The sequence below is a fragment of the Epargyreus clarus genome, unplaced genomic scaffold (genome assembly GCF_041222505.1).
Source record: "Epargyreus clarus isolate Ecla_fem2 unplaced genomic scaffold, WU_Ecla_fem_2.2 ptg000027l, whole genome shotgun sequence".
In the NCBI taxonomy this organism is placed as follows: Eukaryota; Metazoa; Arthropoda; class Insecta; order Lepidoptera; family Hesperiidae; genus Epargyreus; species Epargyreus clarus.
Genome location: NW_027332234.1, coordinates 893,792 through 911,963, shown reverse-complemented (window position 1 = coordinate 911,963; position 18,172 = coordinate 893,792). Strand labels below are relative to the sequence as shown.

Genomic DNA, 18,172 nt, shown 5'->3' with positions numbered 1-18,172 from the left:
TGTAAAAATAAAATTAAAATATAACTTTCATGTTAGCCAAAATTTTTGTAAGTATATATGTAGAATATTATAGGAAGTCTGTTTTGTAAGATTAAAATGAATACATGTTATCGCTTTCGCATTATAAATATTTATTTTCGAAATCAGCCAAAAACTTCTCCCAAATAAAATAAAACATATCTAGAAACTTAAAATAGTTACGAAACCAATAGAGCGAGACGCCGAACGGTTGCTATTTTATATATTAACATTCGTTAGTATTTCCTATATTACGGCATTTAATATATTTTGAACATTAGCAGTATTAATGACAATATTTATTACCTATATAAAATTGGATTATTTTAATACTCTTGGCCAAATATTTTGTAAGAAAATGCTCTTCGGATTTTGAGTAATTTAAAAGGAAATTAGGTTAAGGAGCTGAAGTTTAAAATCAACAATAAACCCAGATTTTGTGAAACATACTTTATTTGTTAGATAACCAACCGTGTATATTAATCCTAAAGTATGACTATGGCTTATTCGTGAAATAATTAGAATGCTCTCAATACATAACCGATACAAAAATATATATTTCACAACAACCGTCCGGCGTTAACAGTGGCGTGCAACAAACGTACATCTATTGTGGCTCTAGGGAACCGTGGCCCACGATGGCCCATGATGCCCACAATCATCAACAAAGTCGCCCTAGCACGCTGAGGCTCGGGACACGCCGGCAACCGTGGACCACTACGCACAATTACAATACCAATTACGACTACAGGTTAAACATATCCTCACAGATAAAGGAGCTAGATAACAGGATCCGTCGTCACAAACCACAGACCGCGTTATTAAAAAAAAACGTAATAAGCATCAATTAATCTAGTGTTACAATGTAATATACAACAAAATATTATAGAAACCATATTGATCTAGCACAAAACAAAGCACCTCCATAATTAACTAAGGGCGTTACAGAGTATTTATAGTAATAATTATTATTTTATTTATATATTTATTTCTTTTTTTTTGATAATTTTTCTCAATTAATATTTCATTACGAAAAAACGAAACACACACATGGCAGACGACTACTAACATTTTAATCTTACATTAGGTCAATGTATCACAATTCGTTTGACTCCGCGCGCGGCTCGCGGGAATTTTACACGTTAAAATCGTGCGAGCGCCCGCCTTGAATCGACAATAATAATTATAATTATTAATAGTAACAGGCGTTATTTATTTTAATATATTTTATTACGAAATTTCCAAACCGCACCAAAGGGTACATTCTGCTGAAATAAATTGTATAATAGTAAATTATATGTATCTATTTTCGAATATTTTTGTTTTTATATGAAAATGGCAGCCTTTGTGAATTTTAATCTACGCGTTTTAATTTTAATTTTACGTCGAAACGAGCGACGTAGCGTGTCAAATGTTGCAATATGCTTTGATTACGATTTACGACCCTTCAATTCTACCAAATACTATTTGAAAACACTTCTAATATTTAAGGAACCCATAGCAAAAACCATGCGAGCTATAAAAAGACTATTGCAACATCTTCATGTGCAAATAGACGATAATTGAACAAGTTAAAACAATTACATAAACCAGGTTGTCCAATAATGCATAGGGGCTTATTCTTTAAAGAATGTGGTGGTTTTAACTCTTCTTGTGCCAATCAACTCTGAAAGTAAACAAGGTGTCAAAAAGACTCCTTTAATTTTTCATATCTATAAGATTGTGATAAGGTACGTTAATGCGGGACTGTAGCCTGATTGGCTTTCGGAATCACTCTACAATATACGTAGGCGTGGCTTTTCCTAGCCTCTATGTAAAGATATATTACCCATCGTTTAAAAGGAGTATATTTTAGATACTTGGACTGTGTTGTTACATGTTTGGTGGCGCCCCTGTGACAGAATAAGACGACCATTGTATCACATCGCCCGTTCAGACCTATCATCGCAGAGTACAGCAGAATGCAACCAACATCGGCTTCGAATATACAATGTGCACCCTTGGCAGAACAATACAGTATATACGTTTAAATTACAAAATCAACATGTAAGGCGTATAATTTACTTGAATTGGCCCTTCCGACATCAGAATACTGATTGATCCGTTAATATATATACTATAACAGTCAGTTTTAATTTTTCGTTAATTTTTTTTAAGTTAGTCATTAATACCGTAATTCTAATATCAAACTTATTCAAATTCAATTCAACAACGGTAACAACACCTATGATAAACTACCTCTATATAGGACGGCAATATTCCATACACTTGTTCTACCAAGAGCCAGAGAATTAGTGCAACACTAAGAAAAAAATACAAGAACATCCAATAGCGATTATGAATAATTTCATCAATATTAATTTCCATCGCCCCGAATATTTAAATGTGAATATAAAATACAATAATTATCATTTATGTGTAGTATAAGGTCGCGCGGAGGTTTTTTTCATTTTATTGTCCTGGTAGGCGTCGAAACTCGAAATAAGTAAGTCCGTTCGAAGAGAGTTCCCTACCATCCAAAATAGTTAAAATAGGAACATTAGTTTGTATGGTAAGAAACAACAATCCTATAAAATATACTATACAAAGAATATCCATCGAAATACAACTAGTGTGCTTGCGCTCAAAATGGCTGCAGACAAATTCGAACTTCAGAGGTAGTTGAAATATTTGAATTACGAACACATTTTATGCACCAATCGCCGCACTTCCCGCCACTGTCTGCGCAACTTTTTTGTTATCGCTGAAGCCAAAATAAATGTTATTATGACCTATTGCATATCTATCTCCGTTTTTATTTAATTTGAAATATAACAAGATAATATATATTTTTCAAGACAGCATAATAGTTGTATACTATGAAAGTAGAAATAAAAATTTAATTATATAATATCATAACTTGAACACTTTTTATATTTCGATGCATGAAGTATTTTCTAAAACCTAAAGTGAAGGAACTTTACAAGAAAGCGATCCCGCCGCAAAATCATTACAGACTGTAGATACAATAATTCAAATGACAAAAAATAAACCTTTACATTTTTTGTAGTTATCAATGTGGATTTTACAATTTTTTTGGTCAATTTAAAGTAAATTGATATAATGGATAGGCAAAAAAACGTCCGCGCGACCGGCTAATAGTAACAAACCGTAGTAAACAGGGAACTATGTCGGTTAACGACGTTACAGCGAGTAAGACACTTCACGTTAATGTCAAATATCAACAAATCTAACCGTCCGATATCACACACTCCGCTGGGATTGGGATCACGCGTGATTGTTATTTAAAGGCAAGTTAGAATATCCTAATTTAGACTATAATCGTAATATATGTATATTATTTTAATCGTCGTTTTAATAAGGCAACTTTGAGTAGGATCAAACTTTATGTTAAAATGTAAAAGATTTGAATTTTAGTCTATAAAGCTTGGAGATTTAAATATCATATTGGTGTTATATTACGTAATAATACTTATAGTATAGAATAATGAAATATAATGGCAGAAATTGGCAAAAACCTTTGTGAATCACACGCGACCCAATCCCAAATACACAGCTACACTGAACTAAAACACCCCGCGGGACGGCCACCCCCGACCGCATCACTCGACGCACCTTTACCCCACACATTAGTACTCCACTTGACGGAGCGTGATATGACCGCGTTGCATCCACTCGTACGCAGTCTGACGGAACTCCCATTGGCAGTACTGGAGCAGTGGCGGTTGTACTATCACCACTTGGTTGACGTACGGGCATGCCTGATCAAACTGCACGCACTCGCGACCACGACGATATCATTTGACGCACTCCTTCATGGGCGACGCCGTTGTCATAGCTCGTTCCGTCTGCGCTGTAGTCACGTGACCGGTTGCAGTGGGGTGTGGCCTATGGCGCCGGCGCGCGATGGGAGGGCGGTGGTCACGTGACCCGTAGCAATAGGGCGTAGCCTGTGGCGCCGGCGCCCGATGTGAGCGCCCGTGTCACGTGACCGGTCGCGGCGGGGCGTGGCCTCTGGCACCGGCGCGCGTCACGTGACCCGTCGCAGTGGGGCGTGGCCCGCGGCGCGGCGGGCGGCGCCTATATCTCGGGCAGCTTGGGCGCGCGCACGCGCGGGTTGGCGGCGCGCAGCAGCGCGGGCGCGGCCGCCTTGTAGTCGTACGCGCAGCCGTGCACCTCCGCGTAGCGGTGCGGCGCGCAGTACGTGGCGCCGCAGCGGCACGTGTGCACCGTCGCGATGCTCAGCCGCTTGCTGCACAGGCCGCAACGCACGCGCAACTTGCCCACCGTTTGCTGTCACAGAAACATATGAAATAATAATAACTTATTATTTTAAGCAACTGATGACCCATATAATTTGTTAGTTATACAGTATGCTTAATTCGTATGTTACTACTTAACCTAATCTTATACGACCAAAAATAATACAGTATTAAGAACATTTTACGCGTAAATTTTAGGGGCAAATTAATAATATTCTATATGGTTGTGGTATTTAGGTTACATAGAATTGCAAGTCATATAAAATACGTCGATCACAATTTTTTTCTGGTAAAATTTCGATAACACCACTACAGATATTTTAGCCTAACCTAACAAAGCAATTATAATAAATACAAGCATTGTACTTTGGCTTGTATTTATTATAATTATAAATGAATAGTAAAAAATTACAAAATAATAACACAAAATAATTTCTAAATGTAGTGTCACAATTAAAAATTTAAACTTTATTTGCGAAACTATTATCATATTACCTATTAGATTTTTCCGTTTATCAATAATTCTATTATGATTCCCTCATTTATGAAGACATCATTATCAGAAGTAAAATAAATCCATCAATTACCTTCTCGACCACCACTTCTGGCTGTGGCTGCGGGGCGGGCGGGGGCGGTGGCGGCGGCGGCTCCTTATCTTCAAAGCGGAAGAGTCTTGACGCGTCCATCTCGGCGATCTTGTCTATCCGGCGCTGGCGGCGCTCGCTGCCGACGGCGTGCAGGCCGCGGGAGGGCGGGACGGGGGCGGGGCCGGGCGCGGGGGCGGGCGCGAGGGCGGGCGGCGACAGGTCCAGCCCCTCGTCGCTCAAGTGCAGGTGCTCGCGGTTGCGGTGCCGGCTCAGCGCTGGCAAGATTCTGGAAGCGGTAATGTAATATGGTAATTAAACTAACAATTACACATTAAGTTTTGATTTCGAATTCGTATTTTTTTTTTGCTATTTTAAGTATGTTGTTCATCAGAAAAAAAAAATCCATGCATCTTGTCTTATAAAATTGTCTCTTTAATTGTTGTTAAAAAAGTATGCTAAAGATAGAGTCGGCGTAAGGCATGGGCGACGTGGGCCACCACCCATGGCGTCGCGCCTCCGGGGGGCTTTACGCCTTTGGCTGGCAATGAAAAAAAACGGTAAATGGAATGTACCCATCTCTGAAAACTATGTCAAATCAACTTTTAAGATTAGGGGCAGAGACCCCTAGGAAAGGCCTGGGCTCCCTAGGCCCCCGACGACCTGAGTCCGTCATTGTTTACATTGGATTGTGGCAGGGGGCCCCGCAAAATGTATTTTGCCCACATAAAATTTAGGTCTTATACTGCCACTAGCTAAAGACAAACTAAAGGGTTTTCAACAAGTATTTATTTCATTACAACGCCGAAATACGCGGCTCGTTGCATAATCGCAACGCAGTTATTATATATTTAAATGTTTACGTGTAATCAGTATGAAATCAACCAGCACCTGTTCCGCTTCAGCTTCTCCAGATCCGACGTTGAGGAGGAGAACAGCGCGTCGGAGAGCGGCGGCGGTCTGGGCGCGGGTCTGGCGGCGCGCACGTGCAGCGCGGAGGCGGAGCGCGCGTGCGGGCCGCGCGCCGCGAGCTGCGAGCCGGAGCCGAACGCGCGCGCGCGCCAGCCGCCCGCCTCGCCGCCCACCAGCGGACCTGGGGACCAAAAATATGCTATCAACAAATTTTAAACACCAAATATTAATAAAGGCTGAGTAAGCGAGCGTGCACTACACCTAATGTGGGTAATGCTGCATATGATGCAGTCGACTTCATATGGAAGTGGGGTAATCTGAAGCCAATCATAGATATGTTGCCGCTTCCAAAATGATCGCCACAAATGTAGGTCAACGTAGTAGGAAAAGGGTGTGGATGCAATTTCACTGAAACGCAAAAACTGCTTCACAATAGAAAAAGACAGTAGCGGTATGTCCCCTATTCAACTGTACTAATTCTATCTTCCACACTCACAGGCCCATACTAGAAATCTCCACTTTGAGCAATCGACATACATAAAAACGTCCAAACATAGAAGGAAAATTTGAAAATAAATTATATTTTAATTATCAGATATGCCTGGGTCAGATTCAAACCTATTTCAGGTTTAGGAGTAAGGTTTAGGCCCTAGGCGTAACAGATCGGCATGCTAATTGCTACACTATATATGTCATTATAATAGGATAGAATATTGATGATAATAGGATTATCAATAGCAACTAGTTCACTGTTATACACATACAAATAAATAAAAACAAAATAATCATACCATACTCAGCAGTAGGTATGGGAGCTAGATTCTTAGCGGTCAGCTGCGGCGAGTCCTGCCGTATACAGTCCTCGCTGTCAAGGCACTCCTCAAGAATAGCCGCTTCATCGTCCCTGCTTTCTCTGGCTTTGACTAAAATTGACCCGGCGAGTGCATCGGACAGCTTCAGCCTCTCATCGGCTACAGCATCTTGGATTGACTGATCTGAGTCTGTCCTGGTTCCTATCGGTGGTAGCAGGGTGTACCGGTCAGCGAACGAGCAATCGTAGTCGTATCTAGTATAGTTGCCGTCATAGAGCGGCGCGAAGTTGTCCTCCACTTCGGAGTATGGCGTGTACGTTCTGTTCGCGAACGGCTCGATGCCGGCGTCGTCTAACAAACTAGGGACGGATAGGGTCTCCTCGCTCCTCGTCTTTTGTATGTCATGCTTGTCTGTTGAAAAACAAAATTAAGTTTGTATAATTGTCATTAGTAGTATGACGTGTCGCTAGAATTCATTTCTCTTCTAGAATCCAAAAAATGTCCAGATATTTTCAGGGAGCAGAACTTCTGCTAATTTTACAGTCTAACTGATATTAAATATAAAACTATAATCTAAAATTAAAAAGCTCTTACTCAATCTATTTATTTTTTACAGTTCCAAATGAATAAATATTGTCTGTAGTTTCCAGCGCACCATCGAGCTTGCGGGGCACCTCCGCAACAACAACGAGTGCACAAAACTACGGTCTGATGTTTTAAAACAAATCAACAGTTACGTGTTCGCACGCATTTGCGTTTTAAAATCGCTTCGTGAGTTTTTAGTAGTCATTGTTTCGCCACAATTTTTCCATCATCATCATATTGCAAGCAATCTCTCAATTTCATTCAAAGAACAATAAGGTATCCCTTACCGTTCCTGTCCCCGCGGCGGCGCACGGACAGGTTCTCCATGCGGCGGCGCAGGTCCAGCATCTTGCCCATGGTCACGGCGTTCTCCTGCAACGAGCCCGAGAGCCCGTCGTCCGGCTCCGACTCCAGCAGGTGTGTCAGCGAGGACGATTCTGTTGAACCTGAGAACACAAACACCGGACTGATAAGATAAAAGATTGTACTCCACAAAAATTAAGATGTCATTTCAAAACCACATATGTCCAAAATGTCATTTTGTGGATGTGAACAGTATATCAGGATAAAAATCAGAATGAAAATTTAAGATACTGACACAAACAAAATATTACCCAGATCATAAATAAAATGTATATAAAAAATAAGTGTCAGTGTCTCTATGGTTCTTGTTTGTTTGGTTGTCCAAGAATAAACTATTGCGCATGGTCAGTTAATAAATTGGCGTCACATTACCGACTAAGCCTAAGGTAACATCAATGACATCTCCCCTTATATTGAGGAAGACACACTATGTACTTCCAACATACGTTTGAAGATAGCAACTCACACTTGGCGTGGTCCAGCGGCGAGTACGTCCCGTCGCGGTTCTCCCGCACGCGCACCATGTTGACGCGCTCGCCCTCGCGGAACACCAGCACCGTCACCTTGCAGCCGCTACCGCCGCCCCCACCGCCCCCGCCGCCGCCGCTCCACTCACCCTCATCTCTGCAAATATAATAGTAAATATTACATTGGTATAGTTCGAGCCAAACTGTTAGTCCGCTCCGAATATATATAGATATTAGCGGGACGAAGACAGCGCGGGTCCCAGGCACCTGGCCGCTGCCCGCTTTCGCTCACGGGTATAGTTATCGCCAAACTAGTCCGCTCAGTTGTTCCGTGCAGGTGTAGTCATACAATTTGCTATAGCGACGCGATTAAGTTCTATATTCAAAACGGATTAGCAGTTTTACTCCACATAGCTGCGTTAGTGTACCAATACGTTGCTACGGAGTATATGCTTGTTGTTGCTTTGAAGGTGGTAGAACCCTTTGTGGTTCGACTTCGGCGGCACCACCGCCACACCTTTTTCTGCCTCGTAACAGCAATGTTAAGCGCGCTAAGTGTTCTGGTTTGAAGGGTGTGGTAAGGGAGATTTAGTTTTCCGAGGCGTTCCAGCTTAGTCCTCAGGGGTAGCGGCACATCGGTAGCCGAGCTCAGGTACGAATATCCAATCCTAACTGGGGTCAATTACAGATGTCCATGGGAAGCAGTAGCCACTTACCATCAGATGGACTGCATGCTGGTCTGCTACTACATATTATAAAAAAAAAGTTGTGTTAGACGAGTTAGACCGCATTGGCTCTCCGAGTGCACCTGCACGCAAGAACTTCAGAGCAGACTAGAAGTTTGGAGTGCACTATAACTAAGGTTTATTTAATATGACCTATCAAGCAATGGAGCAATGGTCTGCGCTCAAAAACGTTCGATCTAAAAACTTCAATTCGAAACACGTATTATAATGGCGTGCCGGCACTTTAGGATCGATTAAGCTACATGTTAATGATTAATAGCATTATGTTTGCATTAAAAACGTCAACAGTTAAAAAAGCACAAGTGATACAATGTACGAAAGTGCTACAAAGTCCCACCGATAATTACATTAAATGAATATAAACAAATTGGTATATAATTTGAATAATTTACAATGCTCCAAATGCATAACTATGTTAAAATGAAAACGTGAAATTAGTATAACGCATCTAATTAAAATATTTAACATTAGTTGCTTTACTAAGTATACTCATACCATGACCTTCACAAATTGTCATTTTTCTTCGTAAATTTAGTATTAGATTCGGCGTAGATTTAGTATTAGAATCATAAATAACTTTCAAAGTTGTAGAAACCTCTGTGGTTTGACACTGGAGGCACTAACACCATGCTTATTTATAAGGGAGACGTATTTATCCGAGGCGATCCAACTAAGTTCTCAGGGGTAGCATCTGTAGCTAACCTTAGGTAGGAATCTTATCTAATCTGATGTTGATCACATACGTCCATGGGCGGCAGTATACACTTACTATCAAGTTAGGTGGTCTGCAATCTCGTTTGCTACTCCAATTGAAAAACAAGAAGCTTTCTACGCTCACAACCCCACACTACGATTCCATGTGTCGTGAGTAAACACATAAGATACATACACAAACACCCAGACCCAGAAACATCTAAATTCATCATTTAGATAACTGTCTGACCAGGGCTCGAACCCGAGACCTTCTGCACGCAAATCAATATGGCGCCCGCTCCACCACATGGGTAGCTAAATAAGAAACAACCACTATTAACTAATCACCTGTTGGAGTGCAGCAACCGCTCTATGTCTCGACGCCCGGTTCACCGCGGGGGTCGTCACATCAAAAACAAAAAGCAACCACTGATCACCTGTTGGAGTGCAGCAGTCTCTCGATGTCGCGCCAGGGCTCCGGCGGCGGCAGGCGGCGCGTGGCGACGGGCCCGCCGCGGAGCCCCACCACCAAGCGGAGCCGCGCGCCGTCGCCGATCGCGTGCTCGCGGAGGGAGAGCGAGTCCTCCAGCTCGCGCAGGTTGTACACCAGGTGCTGTTGCGATACCGGGATACCTGGGCACATTGGAGTCATTCATTATTTTAGACAAAAAATGCAACCGAATTGAGAAGTCCCTTCTTTTTTCAAGTGGATTAAAAACATTTTTCTTCTTCTTAGATTTATTCATTAAATTGTAGTAAAAAAATCATATAGCCGTAACATAAAGCCTCCTCATTTTCGAAGTCGTTTAAAAACAGCTTTTTCTAGCGGTTTGCACACTATATGCTGTTGCGGCACCGAGTTGCGCAGATTCATTAGTTTCATACATATAGGAATATATAAATAGATGGTAGAAGGAAAACGTAAACCTAAAGTAATATCTATCAATTATCAAGTAAGAATGACAGCTTGTCATGTATCTGGACGTGCGATTACGAATAGAGGCTGACGAAATTAGGTTGTACACACATCCCAAATTGTTCCGTGTAACTGCCCTATAAAACAAACAAAATAAATACAAAGAATCCACGAATTGAATTGTAATTTGTGCCAAAGCCAAAAAGTAATAACAGACTAATTAGATCTACCTAAATTAGGCCCTCTTTACATATTAACGTGGAATTAGGCGTAATATAAAACCATATTGGGTTGCTAACTTACTAGCAGCGGTAGCTACAACGTCATACTGTATTGAATACATACAACGTATAATAATAAATACGTAAACGATACAAGCCGCACGTCTTACGTTCAACGCAACTACTTGGCTCGGGTTTCAGACGACTCAATTACAAGAAGAAATGCGAAACTATAGAACTACACTATACTACTGCAAAGACGAAATAAATATAAATAATCATGATAATTTTCCGATCGGTATTATTAGTAACAATAATTATGATTATTTGTCGAAATTGTCGTCTGATATTTGACAGACAAAAATATATTTATAATTAAAATTGGGGCGAAAATGAACTCAAAGTAACAAACGAACGTGGTAGAATCCTTCGTGACGTGGCCAAACAGATTCTTGCCAAATAATAACAGTCTTAAGCGTTGATGTGTTTTGATTTGAAGGGTGTGGGCAAGGAAGCATTCCAACTTAGTCCTCAAGGGTAGCAATGCATCTGTGGCCGACCTCAAGTTAGAATCTAATCTTACATGGGGTTGCCTACAGATGTGCTTGGGCGGAAGTAGCCACCTACCATCATGTATGCTGTATGCTCTATACTTCTACTACAAAAATATTTTAATATAAAAACTGTTTATCAACTCGTCGCGGTACGTTGATTGGCTGCAACTGCTACAAGATTGGAAGACTGCCGCTGATTGGGTAATAAAAGAGACGCCGTAAAATGTAATACTCGTAGGTATTATAAGATTTATATACTTGTATTGGGAGTCTATATTTTTCTATACCTGCATATCGCACAACTAGTGACGAATTTACGTTATACCTGCATATCGTACAAATAGTGACGAATTTACGTTACATAACTATTGCCGCTTAATAAGTCTATTTAGTGTGTTACGTAAAGAGTCACGCATGTGCCGCGTAGCCACTCCACATGATTCACTTGATTGGAGCAAGGCCAAGTGAAAACTGACTCTCACCATCATTCACATACGAACACAACATTGCACTTTTATTCTCAAGTGTTTGTATTTGTGGTCCCGGATTTTATTTCTCGAAAGGTCAGCCGGTGTTGGTGTGGACATTAGGTATGTCTTAATAGAGGTTAGCAGGGCATTTTCAAGGTTGTCTGCGACACTCATTATGTTTTACTGCTAGACACCCATTCTTTTTACAAGTAGAGAAGGGAGATGTGAGTTGCCATGCACGAATTATCGGATGACTACGAACCGCCCATAAGTCCTTGGAAAAGGTTAATCACTGCAATGATAACAACCAGTACCAACGGCGCAACGTTTTCCCGGAACACGAAGCACGACATAAAGTATATCTACATGTATTCCTGGTCAGGGATCGAACCCAGAACTCTCATCGACACCGGTATGGTGGTTCCACCAGGTTAATAAATACTACATACATTTATATAATTGTCTAATCAGTGTTATCTTAAACAAATTATACATTGCTTGACGGTTTGTCGCGTCAGGTGTAGCAAATATAATGTATTACCAGACATCTTAACTAAGGAAGCAATCTTAATCTTATCTTTGATCTTTATCCGTCCGTCGGAGGACACTCACTACAGATTATTGTATGAGAGAAGCGTCTGGCGCATCTTACATCAAAACATTTAAAAATTACATTTCTTTATGCAGATATCCTAAATAAGTTCAGTTTAAACAGTAGTCTATGTGATTTAATAATAACCTAGATGGCTTTCTTAAAATTCCATCTTTAAGTAAGAGTTTAAGTAAAATCAATTAAGACTTTTGAAAAATAAGATCCTACGTATATGAGCACCATTGTTAGCATACTTTAATAAATAAATAAATACATTTCCAAATAACTATCAGGCAATTACATTTATATTATTACAATAGCATCCTAAGGGGTTTAATTATCCAAAATCCTTTTTAGACCCCAGCGTCATATATAAAACGAAAATCCTGTGCTTCCAATGCTTCTACGCTCAATAGTAATCAGCGCTAGAGTAAGTTTGATTAAATAAAGTACATGTATATTGTATAGATTAAACACCTAACATTACGTCATATACCGAACTAATTTGGCTAACAAATTATACGAGCGACGCGATAGCAATCGCGGGAAAATGCACTAAATATGCAATGATGTCACTCCACAAACAAGCGGTTTGACGTGTGGTCGAGGTGAAATTTTCTCAGCTAATTAAGATTCACTTCCGCGTATCTGATCGATCGAGACTCGCTGGGTGTGTCGGGTAACTATTTGGAGGTTTCACAAAAAAGATACACATTTTTGGAAACAAAGTGTGGTGGATTAAGTATTATTTTTTGTATAAATAACGGAGCCACCAGGATGCAGGAAGCAGTCAGTGCATGAAAAAAAAGACGTAGCCCTGAGCCCAATAATAGCCCTGACGACTACGAGGACCAAAGCAGTCTATACGTTTCCATTCTTAAGAGCCCAATACAAAAACAAACCACATCCAATTTACATTTGTTAATACATTTTCAGGCATAACTAAATATTGTACGAGTTATTAATTTTCCTTCTACGTACATACAGCAATAACGTCACAAATTGACTGCAATCGTGGGAAAAACGCGTGCATATCTATGTGGTCATGTGTTTGATTCATGCGTCAAATGACGTAGCCACCGGTTGGTTTCCATATAAGTACATATTATTTAGATTATTGGTATTCGATGTATATTGAGGTCGACATTATGCGATTTTCAACTCGATTTGCAAGCACTTCCGTGTATTTTTTCCACAGTCTAATAGTTTTAACTTTAAACTCCTTAAGTTGAGAATCAAGGATTTAAATACTTCAGAAACGCACCTCTGACTTGCGACCTTATGTGGGCATTATAATTTTATTATATGCGTATTACGAATTAATTATCACTTGCATTAACGGTGTATGAAAATATCCTGGGAAAATTTATACACTTGAAGCTTCTGTGCCCAGGAGTGGCAGAAATGGGTAGATGACGATGGTGCAAATATGTAGTACAAATATTAATATTTCCCTGTGAATGAGACTCTCTAATCAATAAAAAGCATCAAACTGTTTTTTATGTGCCGGAGCTTAGAAATTACAATTTATTATGACACCACAGACTTTTCTATTATATTTATGCATAGTTGCAAAGTTTATCGATAGGTACAGCCGCCCGTGGATATTTTCTATTATGTCTTATGCATTGGAAAATGTAAACGTGAGCTGCGCCGTAAAAGTCCATAATTAGTAAAAAATACGGAACACAGACAAAACCGCGGATCAAACATAGTCGTGATGCTTCGATTCCCCGATCGCCCACAACTAAGGACAGCTGTTTTGGCAGTTTTGGCACATATTCAACGCAGCGGAATATTGTACCAAATCACAACGACCTTTGCGTAAAAATGGCTCGAGCGATTACTCACAGTTTTAAAAACAAAATCACCTGTCAAAGAGAGATATCTGTATCGATCTAAAGGCGCGCGCACACTACGAACGTATTTCTTTGCGATAAACAGTCGGATTAGACACTATATAATAATTAAAGTATGATATTTTGTTCAAATGAAATGTGGAATTAATAAATATTGATTTACGACACAGTGAAGACTACACTTTTTAAAAGAGATTCTGGATTTGATTTTACTTAGTAATGAGTTTTAGTTCCAATTCTAAAAATATTAGTGTTTCTTTAATTGTATTTGTTTATATATGGTATTCAAATTAGTATTCTGAAATAGTAACCAAATCCAAAAATAAATTTAATGAATGGTCACCAATTGTAAACAGGATATTTTGAACCCGAATAGTATGAAATGTATTTACCATTTGATAATGAACTGCTATGTTTCAAATGTTCATCAGACTCATTTAAAATTAAGCAACATAGAACAAAATAAGTTTGCAACTGTAACTAAGGTACAAAAAAGCTTTGTGTATCAACTCATGGAGCACTACTGTCACACCTACTTAATAGCAAAAATGACAAGCATTGTTGTGTTCTGGTCTGAAAACTGATTCAAGAGATATACAAGGTGTTCCAAATTGGTGCTCATAAAAAATAACATAACTGGCCTTAAGGAGGACTTTAATTCTATTTGGGATTGAGTATAGGTGTCCATGCTCTTGGGTTGTCTATACTGTCGACTACGAATGGATAATTGCACCAAAGAGCATGATGAAGCAAGGTGCAACAATACATAATTGTCAACAATCTTGTCCTATCAGTTAGGTACAAACCACTGTAATGATAACATTAATGGCACAATGCATTTTGTGTGGTTGACACAAACAACATTTAATTCTGTATGTGGTTCCCATAAAGATAGCTATTGTGGTAAATACAATTTTATCATAAAATCAACCCTTTTAAAAAACCTGCTAGCTTCTAGATTGTTCTAAAATGCCAATGACAATACAACATTGTGGGTACTATATCGGTTTGTTCTGTAGGTTCTATCTTTAGCTTCAGTAGCTTCAATCCTTGGTCAGGTCAAGCCCGATAAAATGACTTGACCAGGTATACAATAATCAGGATCAAATTTTGTGCATAATTGATTGTATGTAAAGTACCTAAAATGATTGGTTTGTCATAGAAGACAGTATTTATTATATTCATTTTTAATATGCTAGAGTCTATAACTTATGAAAACTTTGAACTTTAATAATTCACAAATGAATAAACAAACAGGAAAGTTATTATAATTTATGTTTTTGTCATATATTGTGTGCAATGTATTTAAAATTGATAACAAGTTTAGGATGTAATGTGTCATGTAGGCTTTGATTTCAAAATAAAAAATCAATACAAATTATATTAATAATTGTTATGTAAAGAATTCCACAAATGTGGCCTGGCCTATGTGCGTTAGTTTACATACGTTATTTATACATAATAAATAAGTAAAATATCACCTACAAAAGGTATAGCACATAGATTGTCACGCATCAATAAACGTGAACAAACAATAATTATCCACTAGGAGGAATGTATGAGTCACAGTGTAATTTAATCAAAGATCACTCTGCCCTCACCGTCACAAAAGATCACTTGTTCACTAAACTGCACGGCTCTTTATGGCTAATAAATTGTTATATACCTTGTGGGAATAAGTGGTATTTCTTGGCAACACTGTTCCACTGATATTTAATAATATGTTAGTATTCAACTGCAATCAGTTACCAGACTATGATGTGTGTGTTGAAAGATACAGAATACAGATAATCAATACTAAAACTAAAGTGTGAAGATTTTTTGGAATGTAAATGCCAAATAATAGAATGTATTTATTACATTACCTTCTGTATTATCACTCTCATTAGCATTCAGTGAGGATTTATTACACTATCCAAAGCCCAATTTAATACAATTTTGAAAAAAAAAATATCTAACATTATTTCACAGTTCTATTACCTATACTTTTAATTTTTAAATTTGTATGTACTCTATATGTTGTGTAATTTCTTACAATTGGTACTATGAAAGATTCTATAAATGGAAATTGCCTTCAGTGGTTTCACTGACAATAGATAGACAAACTGACATTATCTCCATTGGCTGCGATCTACTTTTTGTCCCGCCGCTGGCCACTGATCTCCTTCAACTCCTGGGGAGGTCTGATACTCCACCATGCTACTCCAACATGTATAGTGGCAAGGTAGATTATTGTCTACATATAATATTCATTATCTATGCAAGAAGAAAGTTATCCATACAAGGAAAACAAAACCGCCAATGAAGTGGGAAATACCCACCAACACCTATTCCAAGAAACAGAATATATTAACTTTGGTCTTATATTTATAAATACCACAGTCAAAATGTTGCAACTTAAACTATTTTTGTCAAGTAAATATTATTTAGACAAATTTTAAGAAGCCTTATTTAAGGTGACTTTTATTTGACATAACCTGATTTTCTCAAAACAGAACACCCATTTATGTGACTTTAATACTAATAGTGATGAATTGCTTAGAATATATTAAACTAGTTATGACAAAATTTGCTCAAGTTTCAGAAGTTTTAATAATATACAGTTGTTTATGCAAATGCATTGTAAATGTCTCATTTTGGTAATTTCACAGGCCACATTCCTTGGAAGTCAACACATAAATTGACACCAAGTGACAAAGTTAGATACAGGGTCCACAGTACTATAAAATTATACATAATACTGTGAATTGTATGAAATCATAAATTTAATTTGCTTAAACATAAACTGTTTGTATATGATTCAGGATTTCCTCCACAAATCAAAATTGGGACTCCCAGCGCAATAATAGTGCCCATTAGTTTCTGTAACTTAGTTAACTCCATGTTAAAAGCTGATATATTTAATGTATTATTGTGAAATATAATAATGATTTATTATGTAACATTATTGTTTATTGCATGCTACAAAACAATACATTCTTAAGTGCACTTACAAAAACTTGTAGGATTGTGAGTGAGATATTTTTCGCTTTCTATTTATCCATTAGTCACTAGTAAGAGAATTAACTAAGAAAAAGTCTGAATAAGTTTGTAGAAAGAACAAAGATAGTATTATCTATTTTGTTTGTACTGCAGTTTATAAACATGTTATTTACAGCTGGACTCGGTGACAACGGCGAAGGTTAGATTGAATTCAATTAGTGCGAACATAATGTGGAGTGACATTATCCACTAACCTACACACGCCTACGAGAAAACACGGGCGATAACACCTAGTCTCACAATCGTATTCAAAACGATACACAACCCTCGTGATTTACGCAGCAAACGACATCCTTTGTCGGGCGCTCGAGATCCGAGATGACGCACTATAAACATGAGTCTAGAAACTGTAGTTGTGTAATAGCACTCACCTTCCACTCTGAATATCTTGGACTTTATCGCAAATATCGTGTCCGAAGGCGACACTGTCATTTCGAACGCCGTGCCAGTGAGGGTCTCCACGAGCACCTCCATCGTGGCCTGGCCCGAACCATCTTCCTGAAAACCCTTCGATCTGTTCGACAGTCTCTCAGGGCATCCATGTTGTGACATTTCACACGCGGTACGAACGGTTCACTATCTGCGCCACATCGCTATTCAAAGAATTTTTATAGCACTTCGACTGTGATAAAATGGATACACTTTCGGACAATCACTCGATGACGAAGTAAACAGATGTGTTTGCGCGAACTTGGATACCGACATCGGACGTCCCACTTCGAAAGGCGAGAAGTGGAAGGAAAAAGCGAAACAATCAAAATTTACACGGATTTGAACACTATTTAGCAACAAAAATAATATTACACAGCGATGAATGAAAGAAATATTTTTTAGTTACCACAGAATATATAAAATTAAAACACAATGCGTGAAGAGTACAGGTAAACGGAAAATAATAACAATACAATAGATTTATAGAACATAGAACAAATTAATCGAATGAAAAGTTCCAACCATAGAGTCTTTATTTTTTTTTAATTTCAACATTTTCTTATTTCTTAAATTTATTGGCTAATTTAATATATTTTTGTGTAGTCATTCATCTAAAACGAATAAACACCGCAGAACTGTATATC

At 38.6% G+C, this 18,172-nt stretch overlaps 1 protein-coding gene across 1 annotated transcript; it reads right to left on the bottom strand.

The window, feature by feature from the left end:
* Window positions 1–107: 107 nt before the first annotated feature.
* On the bottom strand, window positions 108–18,015 carry LOC140753792 (AN1-type zinc finger protein 4). Its single transcript, XM_073088574.1, has 8 exons — window positions 17,468–18,015; window positions 9,880–10,075; window positions 8,003–8,160; window positions 7,461–7,619; window positions 6,568–6,999; window positions 5,756–5,957; window positions 4,868–5,153; window positions 108–4,311 (listed from the first exon to the last, which is right to left on the bottom strand). Exons 1-8 carry the CDS (start codon window positions 17,646–17,648, stop codon window positions 4,099–4,101), a joined length of 1,827 nt encoding a protein of 608 aa, XP_072944675.1. The 5' UTR covers window positions 17,649–18,015; the 3' UTR covers window positions 108–4,098.
* Between the last annotated feature and the right edge of the window lie 157 nt (window positions 18,016–18,172).